The sequence below is a fragment of the Xiphophorus couchianus genome, chromosome 18, assembly GCF_001444195.1.
Source record: "Xiphophorus couchianus chromosome 18, X_couchianus-1.0, whole genome shotgun sequence".
NCBI classification, from domain to species: Eukaryota; Metazoa; Chordata; class Actinopteri; order Cyprinodontiformes; family Poeciliidae; genus Xiphophorus; species Xiphophorus couchianus.
In genome coordinates this window covers 15,111,935-15,135,528 of record NC_040245.1, presented here as the reverse complement: position 1 = coordinate 15,135,528, position 23,594 = coordinate 15,111,935, and the positions used below count along the sequence as shown (strand labels likewise).

The 23,594-nt window shown below is 37.2% G+C and overlaps 1 protein-coding gene across 6 annotated transcripts in view; it reads right to left on the bottom strand.

Annotated features, from left to right (window-relative positions):
- The window catches only part of lekr1 (Leucine-, glutamate- and lysine-rich protein 1), a 104,041-nt gene that overhangs the window by 50,651 nt on the left and 29,796 nt on the right, over positions 1-23,594 (bottom strand). For 5 of the 6 annotated variants that reach the window (XM_028044604.1, XM_028044602.1, XM_028044607.1 and 2 more), the window contains 2 exons: positions 20,878-20,981; positions 3,629-4,146 (listed from right to left, as the gene is read on the bottom strand). In XM_028044604.1, the coding sequence (XP_027900405.1) occupies positions 3,629-4,146; positions 20,878-20,981 (622 nt within the window). Of the gene's footprint in view, positions 1-3,628; positions 4,147-16,498; positions 16,580-20,877; positions 20,982-23,594 lie in introns of those variants that run through there. The other variant, XM_028044608.1, reaches the window with a different exon arrangement.

The following is a 23,594-nucleotide window of genomic DNA, read 5'->3' as shown; positions in this document are numbered from 1 at the left end:
TCTAGCGGTGTGTGTTTGTTAATCAACTGTTGGTGGCATGTGTCTGAAAATGGATCCGTGCCAAGCAGCTCTAATGGCTGATAAACCTCCCACATAATTTTCTGATGAGAAATTTCAGATTTTCACAAATTACTAATAATTTTTAGCTATAGTTTTTCATCTTATCATCATCCCATGAAAATTATTATTTGAGACTTCACAATGCTGATTTGTGTGCAGGAATTACTGCATTAATTTGTGTGACAAGGCCTTCAGAAGCGAGGCCCAGTTTGAGACATTTAGATTACTCCTGCCGTTCATAGCATTTCTGAGTCACAAAGTGCAAACATTTCCTGCATTCTTCTCTGAAACTAAACTGCCTTTGGCTGTTTGTGCACAGACATCTGCTATTTGATTATTAACACTTAAAACTTGCTGAAGAGACATTAAAGAAATATTCAAAACTTGTCAGTGAGTGTGTCGGGGTGCTCGTGGGCGGGTGGGCGTGTATGTGCAGATGATATATGACCTAATCTGGGACGTGCAAACATGCACAAATAGTTATCCTATTTATTAGATGTGACGTTTCTGGCGAAAATCTGTGAAAACCTTTTACAAAAAATTAAGTTAATATGTTGAGAATAAATGTTTGCGTGACCTTCATACACACAAACATAAACAGATGCACTTATCAGCTATTGTGATCTGTTTAGAAATTATGACTGTCAGCATTTAATCACACCAAAATACATGATGGTCTTTTTAATATTAGTCAGGAATTGTCTGCTTTGGGTTTACACATGAAGTACCAATCACAAGTCTAGCCACGCCTTTCCATGCATCTTTAGAAATAAGGTGAGTCCAGATCTTGGTCTTGTGCTGACACCACCAGGAGCAGGAAGTAAAAGTACTGAGACTGTTGTGCTTCCTGTATACATTACTTTAGTAGGTGAGGAATTAAAACAATCGAAGAACAGATTAGCCTGATTTGAACTAATAAAGTTGCCTGTCCTTGAAGATGATGATCTAATAGTTTGAGACAATCTTGAATTGATGGATTTACATTAAAGTAAATACTATGCTTGCTTTACAATTGTAGTAAGAACATTTTCACTAAATCTGTCAAAACATTATTAATTATAAATGATTAAAACTTTTAAGTGACAAAGACAGCATCAGCATTATACATCAAAGTATCGAAATTCAAAGCTTTAAAATTTTGTAAGAGTTAAAAAAAAACATCACATTTATTCATTTTCTATATGTAGAAACAATGCTATGATTTGTTTTGTGAAATTTCAATTCATATGGATGAGCCTAATTTTAGGCTATACTAAAATTATGATTCCTCTAGAAACTGTACAAAGTGTGATTTAAACAGAATATATTATCTAAAAATCTGTTTTAGATTAAAAGTTGCATGCCGTGCTTATAAAAACAAAAAAATATGACCCAAAACACATCTGCTGCTGTAATATCCAGATTTTACAACTAACTGAGGTATTGGAGCACACAAGGTTTACCTCACAGTGTAGCAAACTGCTCAGAGCCTGTTCTGCAAACCTCTAATTATACAAAACAAACAAATGTGTCACCTGCAAACACAGCATGCCAAAATCTATTTAGAGCACTCCTAACAGTAAAGACTAGAATATCCAGTGGATTAATTTTAGTTTTCAAGGCAATGTCACACAACAATAGAAAAATCCCTGTAGGCCTGCTGTTAGTATGGTTACAGCTGATGTGACTTGCATTAAAATCTCACCCACTCCCACTCTATTTCCAGCCACAGTAGGTTCTAACTTTGAGAAAAGAAAATATCTTTTGAAGAAAACAAGTTAACCAAGAAAGACTTGCGCACATTTTTCCATTTACTGCTTTATAGTAATATAAAATCCAAAGTAGAAAAGTAGAGTTAATGATAGTTGTAAAAAAAAGTAAACAAAAAAGAAATGTTATGAAACAAATGATTTTCTTTAAACCCTAACCCTTGCCACACATACTGAAGTCTCACACTGAACAGAGCGCATAGAGAAAGTGTTCCTGCTAAAATGGGTGTGGGCAGGGGAATTTAAAAAAGTCTAAAGGTCATGGTAGAAGTAATCATCTGTGGTATTTCAGGTGACACCTGAAGAATGCCTTCTTGGAACCTACGAGATGCTGTGTATGACTGTAAATATGACAACATTTCTGATTATAACTAGAGCATTTAATTAAAAATATTTGAAGTTTAGTGCTGGCTCTTCTTCAGGAACCTGATAAGTCTACTAAGCACCTCTACAGATCTTTAAAAATATGCCTCTTCATCACTTACATACATTCTGGGTTTATTGAGAATCGTGTCTGATATGCCAACAAAGACAAGTCTCTCCAGCTCCAGCTCTGGGCCAATCAATTAATGGGAGTTCCCAGGTTAAAATCACTACTGACCAAAAACAATATTTCCCCCCAAAAAATCACAATGATTTTGATTGATAATGATTGGGGAAATATTGTAAAGACTAACAAAACAAAAGTGGAACCTTTTGGAAGGTGCACATTTTGCAAAAGACTGGCAGCATTTCAGAAAAACTACATAAAACTCATCAGACATCTCTTGCATACAACTGTATCCAAAGCAAGCAGAGGATGAATGCTGAGTTGCAGCCTTCTTTCTGTTTTGGCTAAACCATCTGTCCATCCATTGTCTTACATCCTTCAAAGTTCCTGGGGGGTCTGGTGTTTAACTCCAGAGGTCATTAAGGTGAGAGGTGGAGCACTCCCAGGTCGCCAGACAATCCCAGACCAACACAGAGACGAACAGGACAAACAATTATCCTTGCACACACTCAAAGCTGAGGGCAAATTGGGAAAGACCAATTAACATCACGTTCAAGTATTTGGACTGTAGGAGGAAGGTGGAGTATCCAAAGAAAACCCACACGACTGGGGAGAGAACATGCAAACTACATGCAGAAAAGGCAGGGTTTCCAACCCAGGACCTTCTTGTTGGACTGCAACAGTGACTTTGATGCATAAGAATCGAGATTTTCTAAAAGAAAAACATCAGCTTTGCTGAGAAATTTAGAAATTAACATCAAAATTTCAAACTCAATTTGCTTACAATGATATAATCAGTAAACTTATTTTCTACTTTATTTCCTACAAATATTGACAAATGAATTAAAACTAGTTCATATTAGGATCGTGAATGTATATCACAATGAACCCGAACGAATTTAGTTTTACCAATGGGAATTGAACTTACATCTGGTTCTTGATAAAAGTAAACTGTCATAACACTGATTGTTTAAAATTTCTAGTTCTACAACTGTCTGGTTGCCATTACTATATGTGAAGCAGTAATACTGATAAATACTGGCTTAACAATGTTTTGTGAAAGTGGCCAACTGATTCAGTGAGCAAAAAACACTAATGGCAAATATTTTCCTTACCTTTAAACTAAATAAAGGAAAAAAAAACATTCATGGATAAAATGAAACCAGATGTTTTTAGAACCTTTTTCATACATATACCAAATATTACGTTAAACACTACCAATTTCTTTGTATATGTGTTTTATCACCAAAACATGGTGACTGTTCTTTTGAAGTCGGGCATAGGTGATCATAAAACATAACAGAAGTAAGAAAATGTTAACAAAACTCACCTCTTTCTGAGATCATGAAGGTTTTTTCTCAGGTTCTCTGAAATTTCCTTGGCCTTCTGAAGGTCAGTCCTCAGACCGTTTTCCTTCTCCTCAGCACTCTTCTTCAGTTCTTCCCTCTGCTTTCTTAGTTTCTCCACCATCAAGTCTCCAAGTTCCCTTCTAAGCTGTTTTTCTTTCTCTTCAATGATTTTTTGAAGATCTGCTACCATCTTACGCCTCATTCTATCAGATACTGCTTCAAACTCATCTTTTCGCATTTTCGTCATGTTCTGGTACCTTTTCTCCAGCTCCTTTCTGGTGGTTTTCTCCCTGACTTCAGCTTGTGCCTGAAGCTCCCTCTCCTGTTCCAGCCTGTTCAGCTCCCGAGCCTCCAGTTGGGCCTTTTCTCTCTGGGCAGTCTCCTTCCATTCCTGGAGCTCAGCCTCTAACTGAGCCAACTGACTTTGGAGCTGATGATTCTCATATAAAGTCAGGTAGCTTACACCACAGTAATCGCACTTGGTCTCGTTGCGCTCCATCTGAGGAAAAAAATGCAACTTGTTGGATAACGTCTTTAAGTTCCCATTTGCTATAGTAATACACATAGCTTATACAGTATGTAGTGTGGCTGAAAGACAGCTAACTTACCACGGCCACACATATGCCTCTGAGCAATTATTTTTGAATAGACATCGAAAACACATTGAGGTCCAAACACATTAGGATGGAGAATTGAAAACTGAAAATATGTCTACTTTGGGATACCTACTGGTGCAGAAATGACTTTGAAAGATGGTTGTAGTTGATAAAACATCTTTGTTCAGGCTACATATGGACAGGAATTGTTTTTGGTGCTTATTGAGTCTTCCATCTGCACTAGCTCATCAAAATTGGACAGATTTCCAATGACAGATTCAAAAAACATTGCCTGGTCTGATAAGTCTCAATTTCAACACCAACATTATTTGGGAGAAGCAATATGAAACCATTGATCCATGTTGGCTTTAATCAACAGTTCGAGCTAGTGGTGCTAGCCTTGCTAGATTCATCAATTGCTGCTAGCCTTGTTCACTCTTTTACAACCACAGTTTACTCATCTTCTGATAGTGTCTTGCAGTAGGATAATGCACCATGTCATAAAGCTCAATTCATCTGACATGAAGGCACGTTCACTGTGCTCCTTCAGTCACCAGATCTCAATCCAATAGAGCACATTTTGGATGTCGTAAAACTGGAATTTATGTCATAGAAAAAGCAGCTGACAAATCTATAATAACTGTGGAATATTATAATGTCATTGTAGGACAAAATCTCAGAAGAATATTTCTGAATGATTGTGGAGTATACGTCAAGTAGAATTGAGACAGTTCTGAAAATAAACAGGCTCCAACCTGCTACTGTGATGTAACTACTTAAATGGCCAGTGAGTGCATGATATTTGATATGTTTCATAAGAATTACATTATCATAGCTGTCCTGCCCTGAACATATCATTCTCAGTCAAGCTCACCCATTGTTAAATATCTTTTTTTAAACCCTTGATTTAGAGAACCCTATGCCCTCCCTCTCTTTGCATGCCTCATAAACATCCAGCAACTGCATAATTACATGTTTTAAAAAAAAAATCATAAGAAGGTTTTCTAGCAATCTTCTCTCCGAGTTTATTTGCATACAGCACACTAAAGGAGCTCTGGATCCATGTGTCCACTTAAGATGTATTTAAATAGAAGGTTCAGAGCAAGACCCTTGAAACCTGATCACTCAATATCGATACTGAACAGAGGCTGAACAGAACCTCTATAGTACCATTGCGCTTTTTTGTAAAGTATTGGCACATTGTACACTTGTAACAGAATTAAATCACTAAACACACTCATTACTCAGACTCATTAACCAAAGTGAACAGCTCACCACATGATAGAGGCATGGCATATACTATATATATATATATATATACAGTATATATATGTTGTCAAATGTTGTCAAAAACAAAATCTTCCTGTCAGCAGTTCAAAACAGAGGAAAGTAAATCCTCTAATCCCCACATCACACATTGTTGTCGCTCCTTCTGTTGTCTCCCAAATGATTCATCATTCTCTGTGCGTGTCAATGTACTCCCTCCAGGGACCTGTCACTTCTTTCTGAATTTCAAGGAACAAATCCTTTTCTTCAAGCTTTCATCTTCAGGTTGGTACAGTACGTGGCGCAGAGGCAGCTGATGTACCGACAGCTTCTATGTCAGAATGTTCCAAGTCGACTGCTACATGATGTAAACACAATGAAATAAACGTGCAAACATAGCAGGAATGCTTCAGAAAAAAATCTGATAATTTAGATTTCAAAGTGCAGAGTTGTTGTTCTGAACATTTTGTCAGGAACTTTGTATCAATGAGAAATAAAAACCATTAAAATCTTGCGTACGCACTATTCTTAAAAGTATACAGTTGATTCCTTGTTCTTTAATGAGTATGCCTCTCAGTACTAAGTGTGAGACTATACATGTTTACCTCTGACTCTCATGCATATTTCATATTGATGGTAAAAAAAAAAAAAGTCTTAGGTTGGACAGATTAGAAGTCAAAACACATAGAAAAAACAGAACTAGAAATGCCTTGACATGACAATTGACACAAGATAAGGCATCATTCCATTTCTCCACTAATCACATTTACTTCCTCCATCACCCATCGAAATGCCTTCACCATCTATGTTAGCAACTTGCCAATCCACATCAGAAAATGATGCCCATTATGTCTGTCTCCTGTCTCTAAGACAGCAGCAGTCTGTCTTCCACCAACCATGACTGACAAAATGAAAGGAAGGAGAACCTCCATTAAAAAAAAAGAAAAAGAATCTCAGACACAAGAAAAAATACAGGTCTTTGCACAGAGACAACAGGTCAAGAAGTAAGCAGCGATAAACAGTCAAGAAATCAGAAGAATACAGCAGCTTATATACTAAGGCAGGGGTGGAGAGAAACAGAATACCCAAATGAATGAATCAGAGGAGCTGTAGCGGGGAGAAAGTAGGTAAACTGAGGGATAAGACTAAAAATTAAAAGGATCCAGAAGCCAAACAAATGAAGAAAAATCTGACAATAATCTAACACAGCGTTTCCCAAACCTGGTCTTCAAGTACGCCTGCCCTGTATGCTCTAGATGTCGTCTTACGTCCAAACATCTGACTTAAATGAATAGGTGATTAACAGGCTTCTGCAGCATTTGGTGGCTGCAGAGATGATCATGCAATCATTTGAATCAGATGAGCTGGAACAGAGACACATCAAGTACCAAACCTGGTACTTGAGGACCAGGTTTGGGAAACACTGATCTAAATAATAAAATAATAATAAATAATAAATTTGAATGTCCAAGGAACAGAGCACACGAATAGACTAAGAAACTAAAGACAAAGGAAACACAGCACCCCAGTAGCAATAATGTACACAGAGAAATGAACATAATATGCCAAGACCTAGAGAGCATAAATAAATCACAAGGAAATGATTACAATATAAACACCAGAACCCAAATAACCAAGGATTGTGGCATTTAGATCTTGTTATTGTCAGGCATTGGTACTAAAAATTGTTTAAACTGAAAGACATTAAAAATGAAAGAAAAAAGACTGACAGAAAGACAAGTTAAGTGTGTGTGTATTAGATTGTTCTCAACAGGTTAACATATGCATATGTGTTGCCACAAGAGGGGTTCTGTGCATGTATTCATTGTGAGCATAAGAGAGGATAAGTGCGTGAAAGAGTGAGGAATATTTGGAACTGCGGCTCAGGGGATTTTGGTGTTTACTCCACAGATGGGCTCTTGGTTTCTAGGCAAAAAGACTGAAAATAATCATGTGTGTTTGAGAAATAGCATGTGGTGGGGAGGCTTTTTTTGTAAGTAATATAGTCATGAGGACAAATAACAGAGATATTAGAGAGAGCTGCAGTTGCCCCAAGGACAAGAAAGTGACAAATATAAGACTCTACACAACAGTAGTCACAAGGAAATTTGGCAAACAATAAATAGTGTGAAGGCGTGTGTTTTCAAATCAAACCAGTCAATCATCCACATTATGACTCAACATCTAACTGTGATGGTATTTCTGCTTGGAAGCACTCCACACTGTCTCCACAATGTCTTTCTGTTTCATGAATTTAACATGAGGAGCTATTACTTCTTGCCTGAAACATTTAGAAGGAGGAGTAGAGTAAAGTAGTAGGGGGTGAGGGGCATGGATGGTTGGTGTCCTGATAGGATGAGAAACATAACTAATTTATGCAGTGATTTTCAGTGTGTGCATGTGTTCAAATTTTGCAATTATTACTTCAACGTAGTAAAGGTAGAGAGAAACTGTCATGGAGACAAAACATGAAAATATATTTTAAATTTTTTTCATTCTGACAAAAGTTTACAATAGTTCATTTTTAACAGTTTCCCTAATGTTCAATTTCCTTACAGCATCCCATTTCGTCCTCTTTGTTTTTTTCCAGCAGCCCTGCCGGCCCCCCTCCTCCTAAAGTGCCTTTTCCCTCCCTCTCTTCCTCGTCATCCTGCTCTTTTCCTTCTTCCACCTCCGCCTCTTCAGCTCCAGCTGCCGTGACCCATCTGGCTCACCGAAAACACCAGAAGTGGGTCACTGTCACAAACACATATCGTTGATGTTGCACGCACATACATTCAGGCACCAAACACACACATCCACACACGAATACCCATCATACACCCCACCCCCAAGTCCTAATGCACACTGAAACATGAACGTGTTCACCAATATCGACCTAACAAGCAGGCAGCCACTAAAACTTCAATCACCAACAGTGCACTTACAGACATATGTGCCAACCTGGCCAGACACAGATCAGACAGACAGACACTCCTGTGTTTTTATGCTTGATTTTTTAAATGATTTTGCCGCATGTTGCTGTGAAAAATGTACAGAAAACATGGTTACTGTTATTCAACAGCTGAAATAAAAACATCTGTTTTGTTTTGTTTACCTTAACTAATTTAGTTAACAATGTGAAACAGGATGTAGGAGTAAAGCACCATGCTTATACTGTGGATTAATTAATTTATATTGTCTATGGTGAAGTCCTACAAGCAAAAAGCATGGTCAGAGTTCTACGATGATGTGAGGTTGCTTTGCAACTATTTCCTGAAAGCAATTCTTTAGAAAATGATGAGGACTATTGTTTGAATTGGAAAAAAAGATGTTTAAAGTGACAATGAAGCATCTTTAAGTCGTTGCAATACAGCATTGCAATATATTTGCAATATATTTGCCATAAACAGCTTGAGTTAGAGAGTAGAAACTATTTTGCTACTTTCTAGGTTGGCATTTCCAAGCACTAGCTGCACAAACACAATTTTACCGGCCGACTCTCTCCTTTTTATCCATAACGTCCTCCTCATTTTCATTCTCCCTTATTTCTGCATTGCCTTCTATTCTAACGTGCTCTGATTCAAATTGAAAGGGCTGAACATTTCTTATTGCATGAAAATTACTGGTCTGGCTGGACAGAGCTAGCTTACCACCTTGCATATGCCATCTACCCAGGATGCTTTGTAGTGTAAACAACATGGCGACATCCGTGTGACAACATTTTATTAAATTTATAAAACCTAAACAGACTGTAGTATTTTTACTGTGTTTTATATCTGAAATAAATATGTCTCAAATAAAGTCGACTGATACTAATTGTGGATCCCTGTAATGCCGCTATACCACGCAGCCCTAGAAATACATGCAGCCCTAGTACTTTCCAGACTCAAACTTAGAAAGACCTAAATATTTAGGCCATTTGTAAAGTAAAAAGACAACAGCCAGTAGTTTTACAGAGGTATGGTTAAAAAAAGAATAAGTTCTTGCAAGGTGACTTATTCAACAGACTTATGCAATATGTAGTGGACAGTAAACCTGGAGATGCATTACAATAATTAGGTTTAAATTATGTAAATTAATTTTAAGAGTGTGATCTAAGATTCAATTTTAAAATCCCCTATGCTTTAACATGGTGAGGTAATTGCTTTTGTTGGCTGATTAGAAAATCTTACAGTATCCCAAGAATTACACAGAAAAACAGAGTTTAGTACATGAAACACTAAACTCTGCCTCCATCCTTAGGATTAAAACAAAAGACAAGGAACTGGAGCTTCCTTGGATTGTAAATGCATCCTTAATCATTCATTTTGCCTTGTTTTCTCCCCTTTTTAATCAAATGAATGCCTCCTCTTTTTCAACTACTATTCTAGCACTTCACCCAGCTTTACTTTCTGTATGTTAAAACACAGACAAAATAGATCCAGTCACCATTTAAAAAGGGATTAAATAGTTAAAAGAACTAATCTGTGTTTTAGCCCTATTTTGCTGCAATGATTTTCGTTTTACAAACATAATGTAAGAAAGCTTATAAAGTATTGTTCCACAGACAACTTCATCAAGTTCTTTCTTTTTACTATGTATATCTTCATCTGCTGCAGGTGAGTGTGCATGCTTATGAATGTGTGTACTTTGGATTGTATGCACAAACAAGATAGTCTTTTGTGACCGAGGCTTTGTTGCATTTTGCGATTATAACCCCCCCCACCCGTGGTGCTCAGTGAAGCGGGAGCTATGCCGAAATTCCACTCCTCTGGACCCCATGGTGCAACACACATCATGTGACAAGAATGTCAGTGCGTGTATGCATGCATATGCAAGTAACTTTCTTCAGGACTGCACAGAGTGTGCGTGTTTGTATGAATGAATACAGGCTTTTACGCCTGTAAATCTAGTGGTAAATGTGCTTTTGTATGTGGCTGTAAGTGGAGTGGGGAAAGGGAATTGGGGGTACAAGTCACAAGGGATAGATGGAAGTAAAAGAGGGGAGAGGAGAGGCTTTTTTAATTTCTAGAGAGTAAGCAGACAGCTCACAGGCCTGTGGAGTGGCTGAATTCAAGCAGTGTGATCGAGACCGTTTCCATACTGTCAGTTGATCAAGCAATGCTGAGCAATTTGCCGTTTGTCACTCAAACATGCTCAATGATTGGAGTTTCCAGACAGCAGACGCTGAAAATATCTAACAGAAATGAGTCACGACAGCATCAGCCTAACACACAAAGGAAAAATGCTGAGGTTTCGAACATATGCAGAGGAGTTTACTGGGCCAGTGGGCTTTTAAAAAAAAAGTACAAATCAGAACTAAGAGAGGTTCTGGTGTGAAATATCCACTAACTGCAGCATATTTTCACATTTGGTTGGCTCTCCATCTGTTTGGATATTACTTCATTCTTTGTCATTCTTTCTCTTGTCCTGATAGCCCACTACACTCTGCCCTTTTCTTTTTTAATACAAATAAACATACAAAGAAATGTCATTTTGTGCATTAAATGACACAAACAAATTAGATTGGGTGAGTGGGAGGCTCATTTGGTTTTAATTAATCTCATTTTAACCATTTATTTGCTTTAAATTGACATTTTTTAAATGTTTTCATTTAATGGAGTGACTAAATGGGCAGTACTATGTGCTTTCATGGCACACAGAGCCATTTTATAGTGCAATTAAGAAGCTATGTTAACTTCACTTGTGAAAATGTTGGGTATCAACATTTTAAAAAATGTTTTAAATGATTTGAAAAAATTTGACTTCACAATTTGAAACCTAAAATCTGTGCGTCTGTCTCTCTAAGAAGCTCCTGCTCTTTCCGACAGTCCACCTTCAGCATGTCATCACAACAACGGTTCACCATTAAGCAGATTACAGACACTCATCTGAGCGTTGGACTAAATAGTTCATATGATAAGCTCAGCAGATGTGCAGTCCCACCAAGTTTTTGCTAACTACTGCTGCAGCTACAATTCAGCTTCAAGAAAGATTTATTTTTAAAACACAGATATTTCTGAACAACAAATAATAGGGGTAGAGCAGCACAGACAATAAATCTGTAAACAGAACAGACACTGGACATTACTTATTTCACAGACAGCATGCTGTAGACATTTTACAAAACAAGCTCAGAATTATGTATTGAAGGCTGTACTTTCAGGGAAAATGTTTCAAAAGCCAGGAACAGTCCAGACTGAAGAGGTGAAGTTAGGACAGCAAGGCAGCCAGTGAAAAACACCAAAAAGACCAGGGGATGTAGCCTGTTACATTAATCAGACTTAGCAGATAACACATGTGCTTTCGTTGGCCCCACTAGACCATGCATCATAACACATGGCCCTGCACGGCATGGCACAGATACTTGAGAGCCACGGAGAGATAAAACTATCTGAGCTGCGTGTATTTGTCTGTCTGATTTTCTCCTTCACTCCGTGTTTTCTATTTTTAAAGCTTCTACGTCAATGAAAACCTAGCTCCAATTATTTGTTATCAGTTTGAACCAGTTGGTTTAATTAAAGGACAGACAAGTTGGAAAAATGCAACCTAATTGTTTGTTCTTGAACATGAGAGTCATGAGACATGCTACATTTGCCTAACCTGAAAAGTGTGTTCTCTTCCAACCATCCATCCATTGTCTACAGCTGCTTATCATGCAAGATCACATGGGGCTGCTGTCTATCTCCAGTGATCATTGGAAGAGAGGAAAGGTTCTTGGAAAAGTTCCTAGTCCATCAGGAGGTGCATTCTTTTATATTTTCTATTTTGAAAATAGATTTTAAAAAAGGGCCTTTGAGTGAACATCATATTTATTCTTACGAGATACAGGTAGATCCACCCATCCATCCATTTTCTAACACCCTTGTCCCTAGTGGGGTCGGGAGGTGCTGGTGCCTCTCTCCAGCTAACGTTCCGGGCGAGGGGCAGGGTACACCCTGGACAGGTCACCAGTCTGTCGCAGGGCAAGATACAGGAAGTTGTGAATTGTAAACTAAATGCTCCTTTACAACTTAACATCTCTAAAGGTTCAAAGATTTAAATGTGTAAGTTGATATATAGACAATTGGCTAAAAAGTATACAATTAAACTGTGATTTATCAACATTGGATAAAAACACAAAGGCATAGCAACAAATTATTGAGAACCATAAATAATGGTTCATCAGAAACATGCAGCAGCAAAACCCACGGCTGACTACTGGCTGTCTGTTGTCAGACATTTAACCGCCAGTGTTTATGTTTATGCATTCAGCAGATGCTTCTATCTAAAGCAGCTTGCAAATAAATATGTAATAATAGAAGGAAGACCACAAGTAAGGCTACGGCAGAGGTGACAATATAGAAACAGAAGGTAAGAATAGACGAAAGTTCAGGAAAGAAGAAGTGCAGAGAGAGAGAAGTGCAGAAAGGGCTGGGGACGTTACAAGGTAGGAGCTGCCTGGTGGTGTATAAAACCATAGTATCAAGTTCATAAAAATATACTGGTCCAATCTACAGATAAACATATAATTATTGAAATCTTGTAATCAAGCTATTATCTGCTTTAAAATAAAATGCTATTGTTTATTACAAATCTATCTCGAATAGGTTTCTGTTCTTGTCTCTATTTGTCATTCCCCAACGATGGTTTAATTACAAAAATAACTTATGTTTTTTCAGATAAGAATCAGTCATGTTGTTTCTTACAATCTTTCTCTGCAATATTACCTCAGAAGGTGACTGAGTAATAGCGGCACATCATCCAAACAAAATAGTTATCCTGACAGGCCTAGCAGCAGTCTTATGAAACCCAGAGTGACCCTGTAGTGACCTATGAACCATGATGCATTACTATCATCATGAATTACCCAACCCCAGACAACACCTGTAACAATATTGTACAATAATCCCGCCCCTAAGTTCTTACAACAGATCATCTTATAAATCACTCTCTTTGCCTTCATTTCACGTTAGTCTAAAAAAGCCCTAAAATGGACAGAGCAGTAAGAAGACAAAGGAGGAGAAATATGTCAACGAAAGAGGGAGAGTAAAGGACCAAGTCTAAGACACGATGACTACAATAACATACTTCACACGCTGCCAATACTATGAGGCACCTCGGAATAACTGGAAAAGAGAAGAATAATTCAGGTGTGAATATATCTATTATTTAAGAAAAGGTCAACTGAGGGAATACAGGAAAAGGAAAAGAGGAGACAGAGGAAGAAAGGAGAGCTGGATGCTCCGGTATAATTTACAACGACAGAAGGTTTGTGCCTATTCCTCTTCTTCTCGCAAGAGGATCATTACAAATTGAACAAAAGGAGCATGCACTTAATGCAGCAGAGTGGTCATATTCTTAACATAAAACGTGTGAGAAGCACAAAAAAAAACTAATAATATCAATTATAGGTTCATGTCATGTTCTCTCTTAGACATTTAATATCTCTCTGGACAAAAAGAAGAAGTCTTTGACAGGGCAGGACATCTTTTAAAGATGACCTATTATTCTTCCTTGAACAGGTTTGGATATATTTATGGGTGAAACAAAACATGTCCATTACATTTTTGCACAAAATCATTCTTAGATGATGAGATTTTAGTCTGGTCAGTTGTGCCTATTTTGAGCTCCTTCCAGAATGAGATCGTCACTTTAAATCCAAAAAGCTGCTGCTGGCCACGCCCCCCAAACTCTATGTTTACACTCGCACATGAACATGGCTGCAAAAAGTTGTGCATTACAACAGTAAGTCTTTGAGTAGCAGAAGTGGAGCCTCCTGCACAATCAGCAAGAATGCAGCAAGTGTTTTCTGAATTGTAGGTCAACAAAATTACACCTGTCTTTTCCAGCAGCCAATGTATATATTATACAGCAGTAAACCAGCTGACCAAAAGTCCTGGAGCTCCACTTGGGTTGCTAGGCAACGGCTCAGTAACTATTGATTGTGACTCAATAATCAGTGTTTTTTGAAATGACCCTTTTTCCAAACACCAAATTACTTGGTGGTTCTTTAAGAAATTGGGATGCTTTTTGAAGAAGTTGAGACCCAAATGGAAGTATAAAAGCGTGTAAAAAGTGAACTTTGCATAATTCACGGATTTGAAAATGAATTTTCATATCCGTGAATATGAAAATGGGGGGGCTGGATGGAGAGGGCATCTCTGCTGTTCAAAAAGACATGGTGAAATGCTATCACGTTGTGGGACTCCTTCATTGTCTTAGATATCTGAGACGCCAAGGCTAATGTGTGTGTGTGTGTCTGTTTTGCACTTTTGATGCAATTCGGAAAATTTTAATCTTGAGTATGGTTTGTGTGATAAACTTAAAACTAATTGCACTATACATCAAAAGGAATCAAACTCACATGACTTATAGTTAGGAAATGATAAAACAAAATATCCAATCAAAAAATCCTGTGTTGTGAATTGTTGTTAAATGTATCCAGAATATTTGTGTTTTTCACAGTTTTTTTATTCATAGTTGGTATTAATCTGTATTATATGAATTTGCAGAAAAAAAATATTGTGTTTCATGTAGAAACACACAAAGATTTCTGAAAAATTTGGCATTGAAATGTCAAATATCCTTCTGTTGGGACCTGCAAAACTGTTGCATCATCTAGCAGGCCAACAGAGTTTTGGTTTGTCCAGTAGAACTGGTTGACCCCACTGTGCGTGCAAACAAAAAAAATATCCAAAGCACTTGACTGACTTAAGGCGGTGCCAGTACAACTTTACTAAAGGATATAAAGGGATTTGTTTGTTCTGTAAGTGAGTAATATCCCCATGACTGTTTGCTTCAGCCTTAACATCCACCTTACCTTACCTCCAAAAAACCCTCCCAGATACAAAATTCAATACACATAAAAAATGTGTTTTATAGAGCAGTTGTTCATAGATTTAAAGAAAAACACTAGAGTATAAATCTGTCAGTCATATTGATTTCAAGGTTTTATTTGATGAAGGTATGATGTACATCTGCTGTAATCAGAATGCATTTAAATGTTATCTTTCTAAATTATTTTTCCAGGCAACTTCAGTCAGTTACGAGCAATAACTCTGTCGTGAGGCACAACTTCAGTGGAATGTCTCACCTATTTCAAACTCTGCGGGATTCTCTGATGTCTCACTGTGTTTGTGGCTGCGGATCCACAATCTGAATTTGTTAAAATGTGAGCATCTTGTCCTGTTGCACTGTCTTAAAGGGCTTTTCACAGGTCACATTTCAAAATTAACAAAATAAAGTGTTGATTCATTTTCTAGTTGCTTTTGCTGCTTTTTCTCTGGCTCATTCACACGGAGCTTGGCTTTCCCTTTCCGAAGTGTACGTCTTGTTCTGTTACAAAATGCATTTGAAGTCCTGCAACTTTGTGACACTTAAGTAGTGATTGGATAGTGACAACATCACATGAAGAACTAGAGGTGTGTAAAAAAAAAGGCCTACGGTGTACCTTGCTAGGTGTTCCCAATAAAAATACCTAAGCCATCAGCCACATTTGGATTGGAATGCTGCCCAAGGAGACAGGCAAAGGTCTTCCAAGTTTAAATCTCACTTTGACAATTTGGGGAAAAAATTCTTTGTGGTACAGGTGCAAAGATACATGTGTTTGTACAAAAATTAATCTGTATGGGCCTTGTAGTTTGACGTGTGTCTATTGTTTTAGGTTACTTTAAAATTTTCTAGCCATACTAACAATGCAGGTGCTCAAGATTCCCCAAAATATGGATATTTTTATGATCTTGTCTATGATTTTGTATAAATGCCCATCAATTTATGTTAAAACTTCTCTTTTATGAGTGATCTTTGCTACTTTAAAAATTCAGAAAGTTTTGAAACAGTTTATCGTTCCTTTTAAATACTGACTAAGGTATTGGACCTTGAATGTGAAAATATACAAATACAAATAATTTAGTTTGGAAAAATAACAGCCCTTTTTTAATTACCTAATTAATGTGATGTAGCTCTCCTACAACCCACAGCATGTTTCTGACTGGTTGAATGGTTGAATGAAGTAAATAAAAAAATTATTTCATATTTAAAACTTACCCAACCGCAACTTCAACATCAAGGTGCCTCAATTCTTGTGTTCTGATACATGCCTATTGAAGAGAAGGTCTTCAATATAAGAGAATCATACCATGTTAAGAACAACATTACCCCTGAAGCAGCACATAAAGTTTATAGTCCATGGCACAGGCCAATCATATTCCCCAGTTGCTTAACTGTAATTGCTCAATTCTCCTTGAGAAACAGAAACTGGTGAGCATTTCATGACGACTCAACACATTTAAGCTAAATGACACTACTACAATATTGCTGGGGTAGCAAAAACAGATCTTTCTTAAACTAATAAGGAAGCTCTGGTAAATAAAACAGCAGCTACTTTCTTTTACACAATTGTATTGCTAGTGAGCAGATGAGTTTGCATTACTTCCAATTCAACCAGTTATAGATATTTGCAATGCAAGAGAGATCTTATTTGACACCGAGATGTGCATTGATGTTGTCAAATCTGTTTTAATGTTTGTGTCCGTGTACATTTGCCTGCATTGTGTGTATTTGGGTCAAATCCCTGATAAAGTACACTGCAGTCGTAATGCGCCAGCATTAAATTTCAGTGCAATATGTGCTTGAGTCAGTGCCCGAGTGTGTGGTGGAAGGCATGGCGTGTGTGTCTGTAACCACAGCACTCCCTCTCAGCAGTCCACCATTAAACTTCAGTGCCAGCCCTCTCCCAGCCCACCAGGATTAACAGCACTTAAATGGGCCTGTTAGTACACCATCTCCTCTTTGCCTCCCACACCGACCAGTGTGCTGTGCTGCCCAGAGCGCTGAGCTCACAGTGCCAACTTCCTTTGTTGTCATGTGTTCTCTGCTCGACCTCGGCCACCTGAACCTCCTCCAATAAATGATGTTGAAGTGCACTCAGCAGGAGGCTAAGTTCTGAACATCCTCAGTTTAGTATCTACTGGAATCTGAGTAGATGATAGAGGGAGGTAAATAAAACCCTGAGACTCAACCATCTGGTCTGTCAGCTTTCTTTCTACCCCTCTTTGCGTTCTTCTTTCTTTCCGTCTTTTCTTATTTCTTTCCTTCTTTCTGTCTTTTCTACTTTGCTTCCTATTTTTCCAGAAATTAGAGATAGACACAAGCCACATGAGGTTCAGATAGATACATACCACAGAAACGACTGGCTTTCATTTGAGTTTTTTTGTACAGCAGCAGGATGAAAGATGTAAGGCTGAATAACAGAACAGACCCTGAATGTTTTTGTCTGTTCACTGTGTGTGTATTGTGGAGACAACGAGGAAGGGTATGTGTGTCCTGTCCACAGGGTTGGAATTGCTATTGTTGCATAATAAAAGTCCCTGTATTGTTCTCTACTGGCCTCAATGAGAAATTCCAGAGATTACTAGAGAGCACTAGACAGAGGAAGTAGGACAGCTAACAGGAAAGAGAGTGCTGAGCACAGAACAACAGCTCTCCAGGCATCCTATGCTATGTTTTAGTAAAAAGCTTACTGTGAAGTAGGCCAACTCAATAATTACAAATTGTAAAAAAAAAGGTTAACAAGATAATATTTCTGCACCGACATAACAACCAAGAATGAGACCTTCAGATGCCACAGATTGCTCTCTCTGGGTAACTGTTTTAGCTAAATAGGAAGACCGTCATTATAGCACCCTCCTCCCCTATTGGCCCAGCCAGTAGAGATGTGTAAGAAGATAAATTCAGAAGCAAAATCCCATATGATAAAAAACTAAGTAAAAAATACAGGGAAAAATATGATAGTTAAAAATCTCTGTATTATAGTAATAGTAATAACTATAATACAGTAATTGTAGAACCAAAGGAAAGGTGGAGTGGAACTCTACTGGATCAGTATAAAATGATATATAAAAAATGTGTTGGACATCTCCCATTCTAAAGAGGTAAACACTTAGGGTCAGACATGTCTTGAAGCACTTCATTAAAGAGGCTTGCAGGTAAACAAGGAGTGCATATCAGAGAAAGCACTTCATGCCCCCTGGGGCTGCAACGATCAGCCATAATCAACAAAGTCAACTACAAAAATTTGCAAGGGCAGGTTTTATTGTAGATACGGCAATTTAGTTTCATGTGGTTTACACAAATCTTTACTATGAATGTCAATAAGTGTATAGGCTGCTATAAGATCTTGCAGTTCATGTGTTTATGTTATCTTTAAAGATAACATCTGAAATTAATTCACCTATAAAAAATTATGACTGAAAACCAGCAGAATGAAGGAGTGTTTGGAAAAAGAACTATCACGCTGCACATAAAAAGCCACATAGAGTGAATATAAAGCCTACACTCTCCTGCTTTTTTGTATAGTAAAAAAACACAATAAAACATTTTCCAGCATTTGGCACATTTTGTGACATATAACCTGTATGACTCACTTGAAAACCACCTGAAATATTTTATGGTGAAGATTAAGAAAACAAAATCTGAAATAATAGGGTTACTTTGATATGTGCCCACTTGAAGAAATACTTTTTGCAAAGCACCTTTTAATGCTTACAACAGCACTCATTCTGTAGGTGGGAGTGCATCACTGCAGATCTGTCAGATTGAGGAGGATTATGGTATCTCCTGTCCATAACCCTCCCCAAATCTCTCCACAGATTTTCATTATTAAGATTGGGGCACATCCAAAACATTTATCTTCTTCTCATGAAGCCGTTGTTTTGTTGATTTGAATAAATACTTTGAGTTGTCATGCTGAAAAATGAAACGTATTTTGGCCTTTTGCTTTCTATCAGGAGCCTGAAGGCCTTGGCCCAACACTGACTAGTATTTGAAACTGTTCTGAATTGCCTTAACCTTGACTGTAACCACTGGAGAAATCTAGTTATTTTGGACATGTGCTATGTTGTTTTGTGTCAAATGTTTTTGGTTTTTTTATTTAACCTTTTTTAACTGGGTAAGTTGACTGGGAACAAATTCTCATTCACATTCTCAACAATAACCTTTTCAGAAAAGGTCATTTTTGAAATTTTCTTGTAAGAAAAGACTTACTTCTTGCCATCCAGTGGGAGATTGTTGTGAAATGTCCAACACAGCCAGTCCTTGCTGAACAAAAGTACAATGCTACTGTACTTTTGGGAGCCTTGTTGACCAGCTTCCTAATTGTCTTCTCAACATGATGGAGGTTGGTCCATCATGTGTCTTATTTTCTCCACTTGTTTATGACTGTTTTGACTATGTTGCATGGTACATCTGATGCCTTGGAAAATTGTTTGAACCCTTCTCCTGACTAATACATTAAAACAATGACATTCCTCTGCTGCGTCGGAAGTCCTAAAACCTGGTATCTTAAAGATGTTTAGTCCTCTTGTATCTTATGGTAAAATTAAAAAGGGAAGTCTTCTAATATTGTTAAAATAAGTCTTTGTAGGTCATAAAACAAACAAGCAGACAGTTACTGTAAGTTAGTCACAATCGTAATCCTATTATTAAAAGTGTCCCAATAAAATATTTTGGATTGTTTTGACTTTTTTATGGTCGTACGGTCTGACTCTAACGCCTAAAAGCAAAAAGCAGGGAAGATTGTAACTCAGCTTCAGGCCTTTATGGAAACTAAAGGTAATAGTGGAAAAATGTCTTTCTCATTAGTCTGCAGCAGCTGCATACGCTGCATTTATAATGTGAAGGAGATTGTTCATACATACAAACAATACTTTTTCCACACATTTGAGGTTAGTTTCCAACCGGCTTGGAAAATCAACCTACTTTGGTTAAAGGTAAACAATGATGCTTTACTTTGTCAGGATAGCATGAGGAAATGATTTGTCATTTATCTCAATATACCAAAAACATTTCTTTGCTTAATTACTCTGCGTTACAGAGCTGGAGAATTTTTATATAGAAATTCAAATTTTTTCAGCTGTTTATTCGTGGAAAACTTGGTCTTTTAAGATTTTATTACCAGTGAGATACTGTATGTAGCTAAGCATCTAGTTCAAAAGGAAAAGCAAGAAATACTCCTAGAAAATTTATACACATACCATATGGCAAAGCATATGGGAATATTCAGCTACCACCTGACACTGGCAAGGATAAAAAGCAACATGCCATTGTTGCTATGATACTTTGTGTGTGCTTTGTCTTACAACAGATGGAAGCTTAAAAGAGGAGGCATTGTCCCATTTCTTTCTCAAATAATATGGATTACAGTAGCATTTAAAATTGGATTGCTGTAGCAATACTCAGGACTTTATATATCCCACTTTTAGAAAATAAAGTAATTATTTGGAAAACATGTGTAGTGTTAGAGTGGTCTGCTTTGAGACATGTACTACTCAGCTAAGTACATGTGAAAACAATTTCATTGTATTAAACAAGCCACAAAGATTGTTTAAATCAGAAAAAAGAAATTTCCTGATTTAAACAAAGCTCACCTTTATTATCTCTTCAGGCAGCAGGTAAAGTGGAGAAGAATTAGGAAGGATTTTCATTTGCTCTTCCTCGGCAAGCTTTTCTTCTGTCGGCCTCGTTTTGTAATCTAGAAGAAGCAGAAATAATATAATATAATAATAATGTACTTCATTTGATGTACTCTTAATAATCAACACATTTGTACTATGTAATGGATTATATACAGTAACAAATAAAGCAAGCTACCAATAAAGGGGTAATATCGCACACTTTTGGTGTTGCTTAATCAACAACATAAATTATTATACTAAAGAATAATAATTTTGTTTGTTTTAAACCCACCCGATTTCCAAATATAATACAGTAATGATTTGTACAGACTGGGATATATAGAGAAGTCTTGGATAAGACAGATGTTTTGATAAACAAGGGACATGATGGCCTATCCTGTACTACATGTGAAAAATGACTTATCAGTCCAAACCTCCCTCCCATTGTGTTTATGTAAAAGAAATGGGCAAATTAATGAAAATTTAACCTTACTGTAGTTAAGCTGAAACACTGAGTTGACCAACATATTTGATGTGCATTGAGAATTTTGATGTCGACACTCATCAAAATGTAATGATTGTTGTTCATTTTCTGAATTGTTGACTGTATGATGTCTTTTATTACTTTGTATTTTTGTGTTTTTATGATGTAAAACACTTTTAACTACGGTGTTGCTGAAATTCACTATACAAATAAACTTGATTGATTGATTCACATCAATTTAAGATGTCTAGTGTCTTATAGAATGGTTTAAGAGTCCTCCCATTAAACCAGATATCTTTTAGAAAGTACATTATATTCTGAGTATTATTGATTGGTTTGTCACAAATATTCTTTTTTTCTAATCCACAGAAATATTAACGTTTTTGTGGGAAATTCACAAACTTTGTAGAAAAGCAATTATTGTGCATATCCACTTGAAATGAAGATGACTTTTTGCTTTAACAGTAAATGACAAATAATTATAGTAAATTTATACATGCATTAGTTGTTGTAACTTTACAAAAAGTGTTTGTGTAATAGTTTTGTGTAAGTGTGGTTAGAAATGGGACCACAAGTCGAGAGAGAAAAGCATTTTTGCAAATTGACTGTGGCCTATTTCTGTCGATCTGGTTGTGCACACTCAGGTTATTCATTCATCAGCACTTTTAGTGAATGGAAAAGCACTCACAAAAAATTAGATGGAAATAGAGTGAGACAACATTGCTGAAATGTACATGCATGTAAATGATGCAGTGCAGCAGAAAGCACGTAGGGCAGACAATCCCATAAAATCTGTGTACTCAAACACTCACTTTGGCATGTACACTGACACAGGATGTATTTAAAAAGGCTGCTGCATTTGTTAGTGTCTTCTGTGTTCGCATTCCAGGGCAGTCCTGCACAACTGCACTGCTTTCACAAACCAACCCCAATCAGGAAGAGGCTTCATGCTCACTCACTCTAATATCCTGATTGGGCCCCACGCCGTCTCTAGATTCAGCATTTTAAAGCACAGCTTAGATCCTCAACTGCTGGCTCACACAGCACAGATACATTAGTAACGCTTTGTGACAGCAGTAAGCCGGCCTGTCATTTTAGATGGATTCAGACTTGAAGGGCTGATTTTGCATGACAACTTTTCCCCTGTGATATTGTCTGTTTTAGCCTTGACTGAACCATTAATCAGTCTAAAGAAAATATGGGCAAGTTGGTTCATAAACGTATCTGTTCTAATCAATCAATCAATCAAATTCAATCAAATTTTATTTGTATAGCACATTTCAGCAGCAAGGCATTTCAAAATGCTTTACATCATATCAAACACAGAAACACAATGCAAGATAGAATCAACAATCAAAACACAGCATTAAGTCAAGTTCCATCAATAAATTTGTTCTGTATGAATGAACGCTTAAACAATGCAACTTTTTCACTTTTCGTCACACTATGGCCAGAAGATTCACCATATTTTGGGGGCGATCAAACATAGTGTCAAGTAGAGTTCTGCAAAGGTCGACATCATGAAGACCAAATAACACAAAATTAGGAATAAAGTTCTGGAGAAGTTAAGAGCAAATTTTGAATGTTGCAATATCCCAAGCTTTCAACATCTCAAAGAGTGAACCATCATTACCTGAAAGCAGAGCAAATATAGCATAAGTGCTACTTTGCTAAGACAAGGCCAGCTAGTCTGCCAAAATGAACACGACCAGGAAGAAGAGTGTTAATCAGAGAAGCTGCTCAAAGGTTCATGTCAGACGTGCAGCTACTAGTTAGCAGCTATTAGTCATGTCATGTAAACATCAGGATTTTAGGTAAGAGTGACAAGAAGAAAATCATTGCTCAAAGAAAGCTTCAAGAGGCCTTGTTTAATGATTTCCACAAGCCATGCAGGAAATGAAGCAAATATGTAGAATGAGGTGCTCTGACCAGATAAGACCAAAACTAAACTTGTTTGAGTACATACAAAATGTTTTATATTGCAGGAAACTAATAACGCTCATGACTTTAATCCTACCATGTCCACTTTAAAGCATGCTGGTCAACTGGTTTGGATAGATCCATTTTACCAAGGACAGTGAAGATGATAAGAAGTAGTTGATTGGGTGCAAACGATGGGAATGCATGATTGACTGGAACTGAACAGCAGGACACTTCTAGATCAAAACCTGAGTCTGCAAAATGATTAAGACTGGGGAAAATGTTC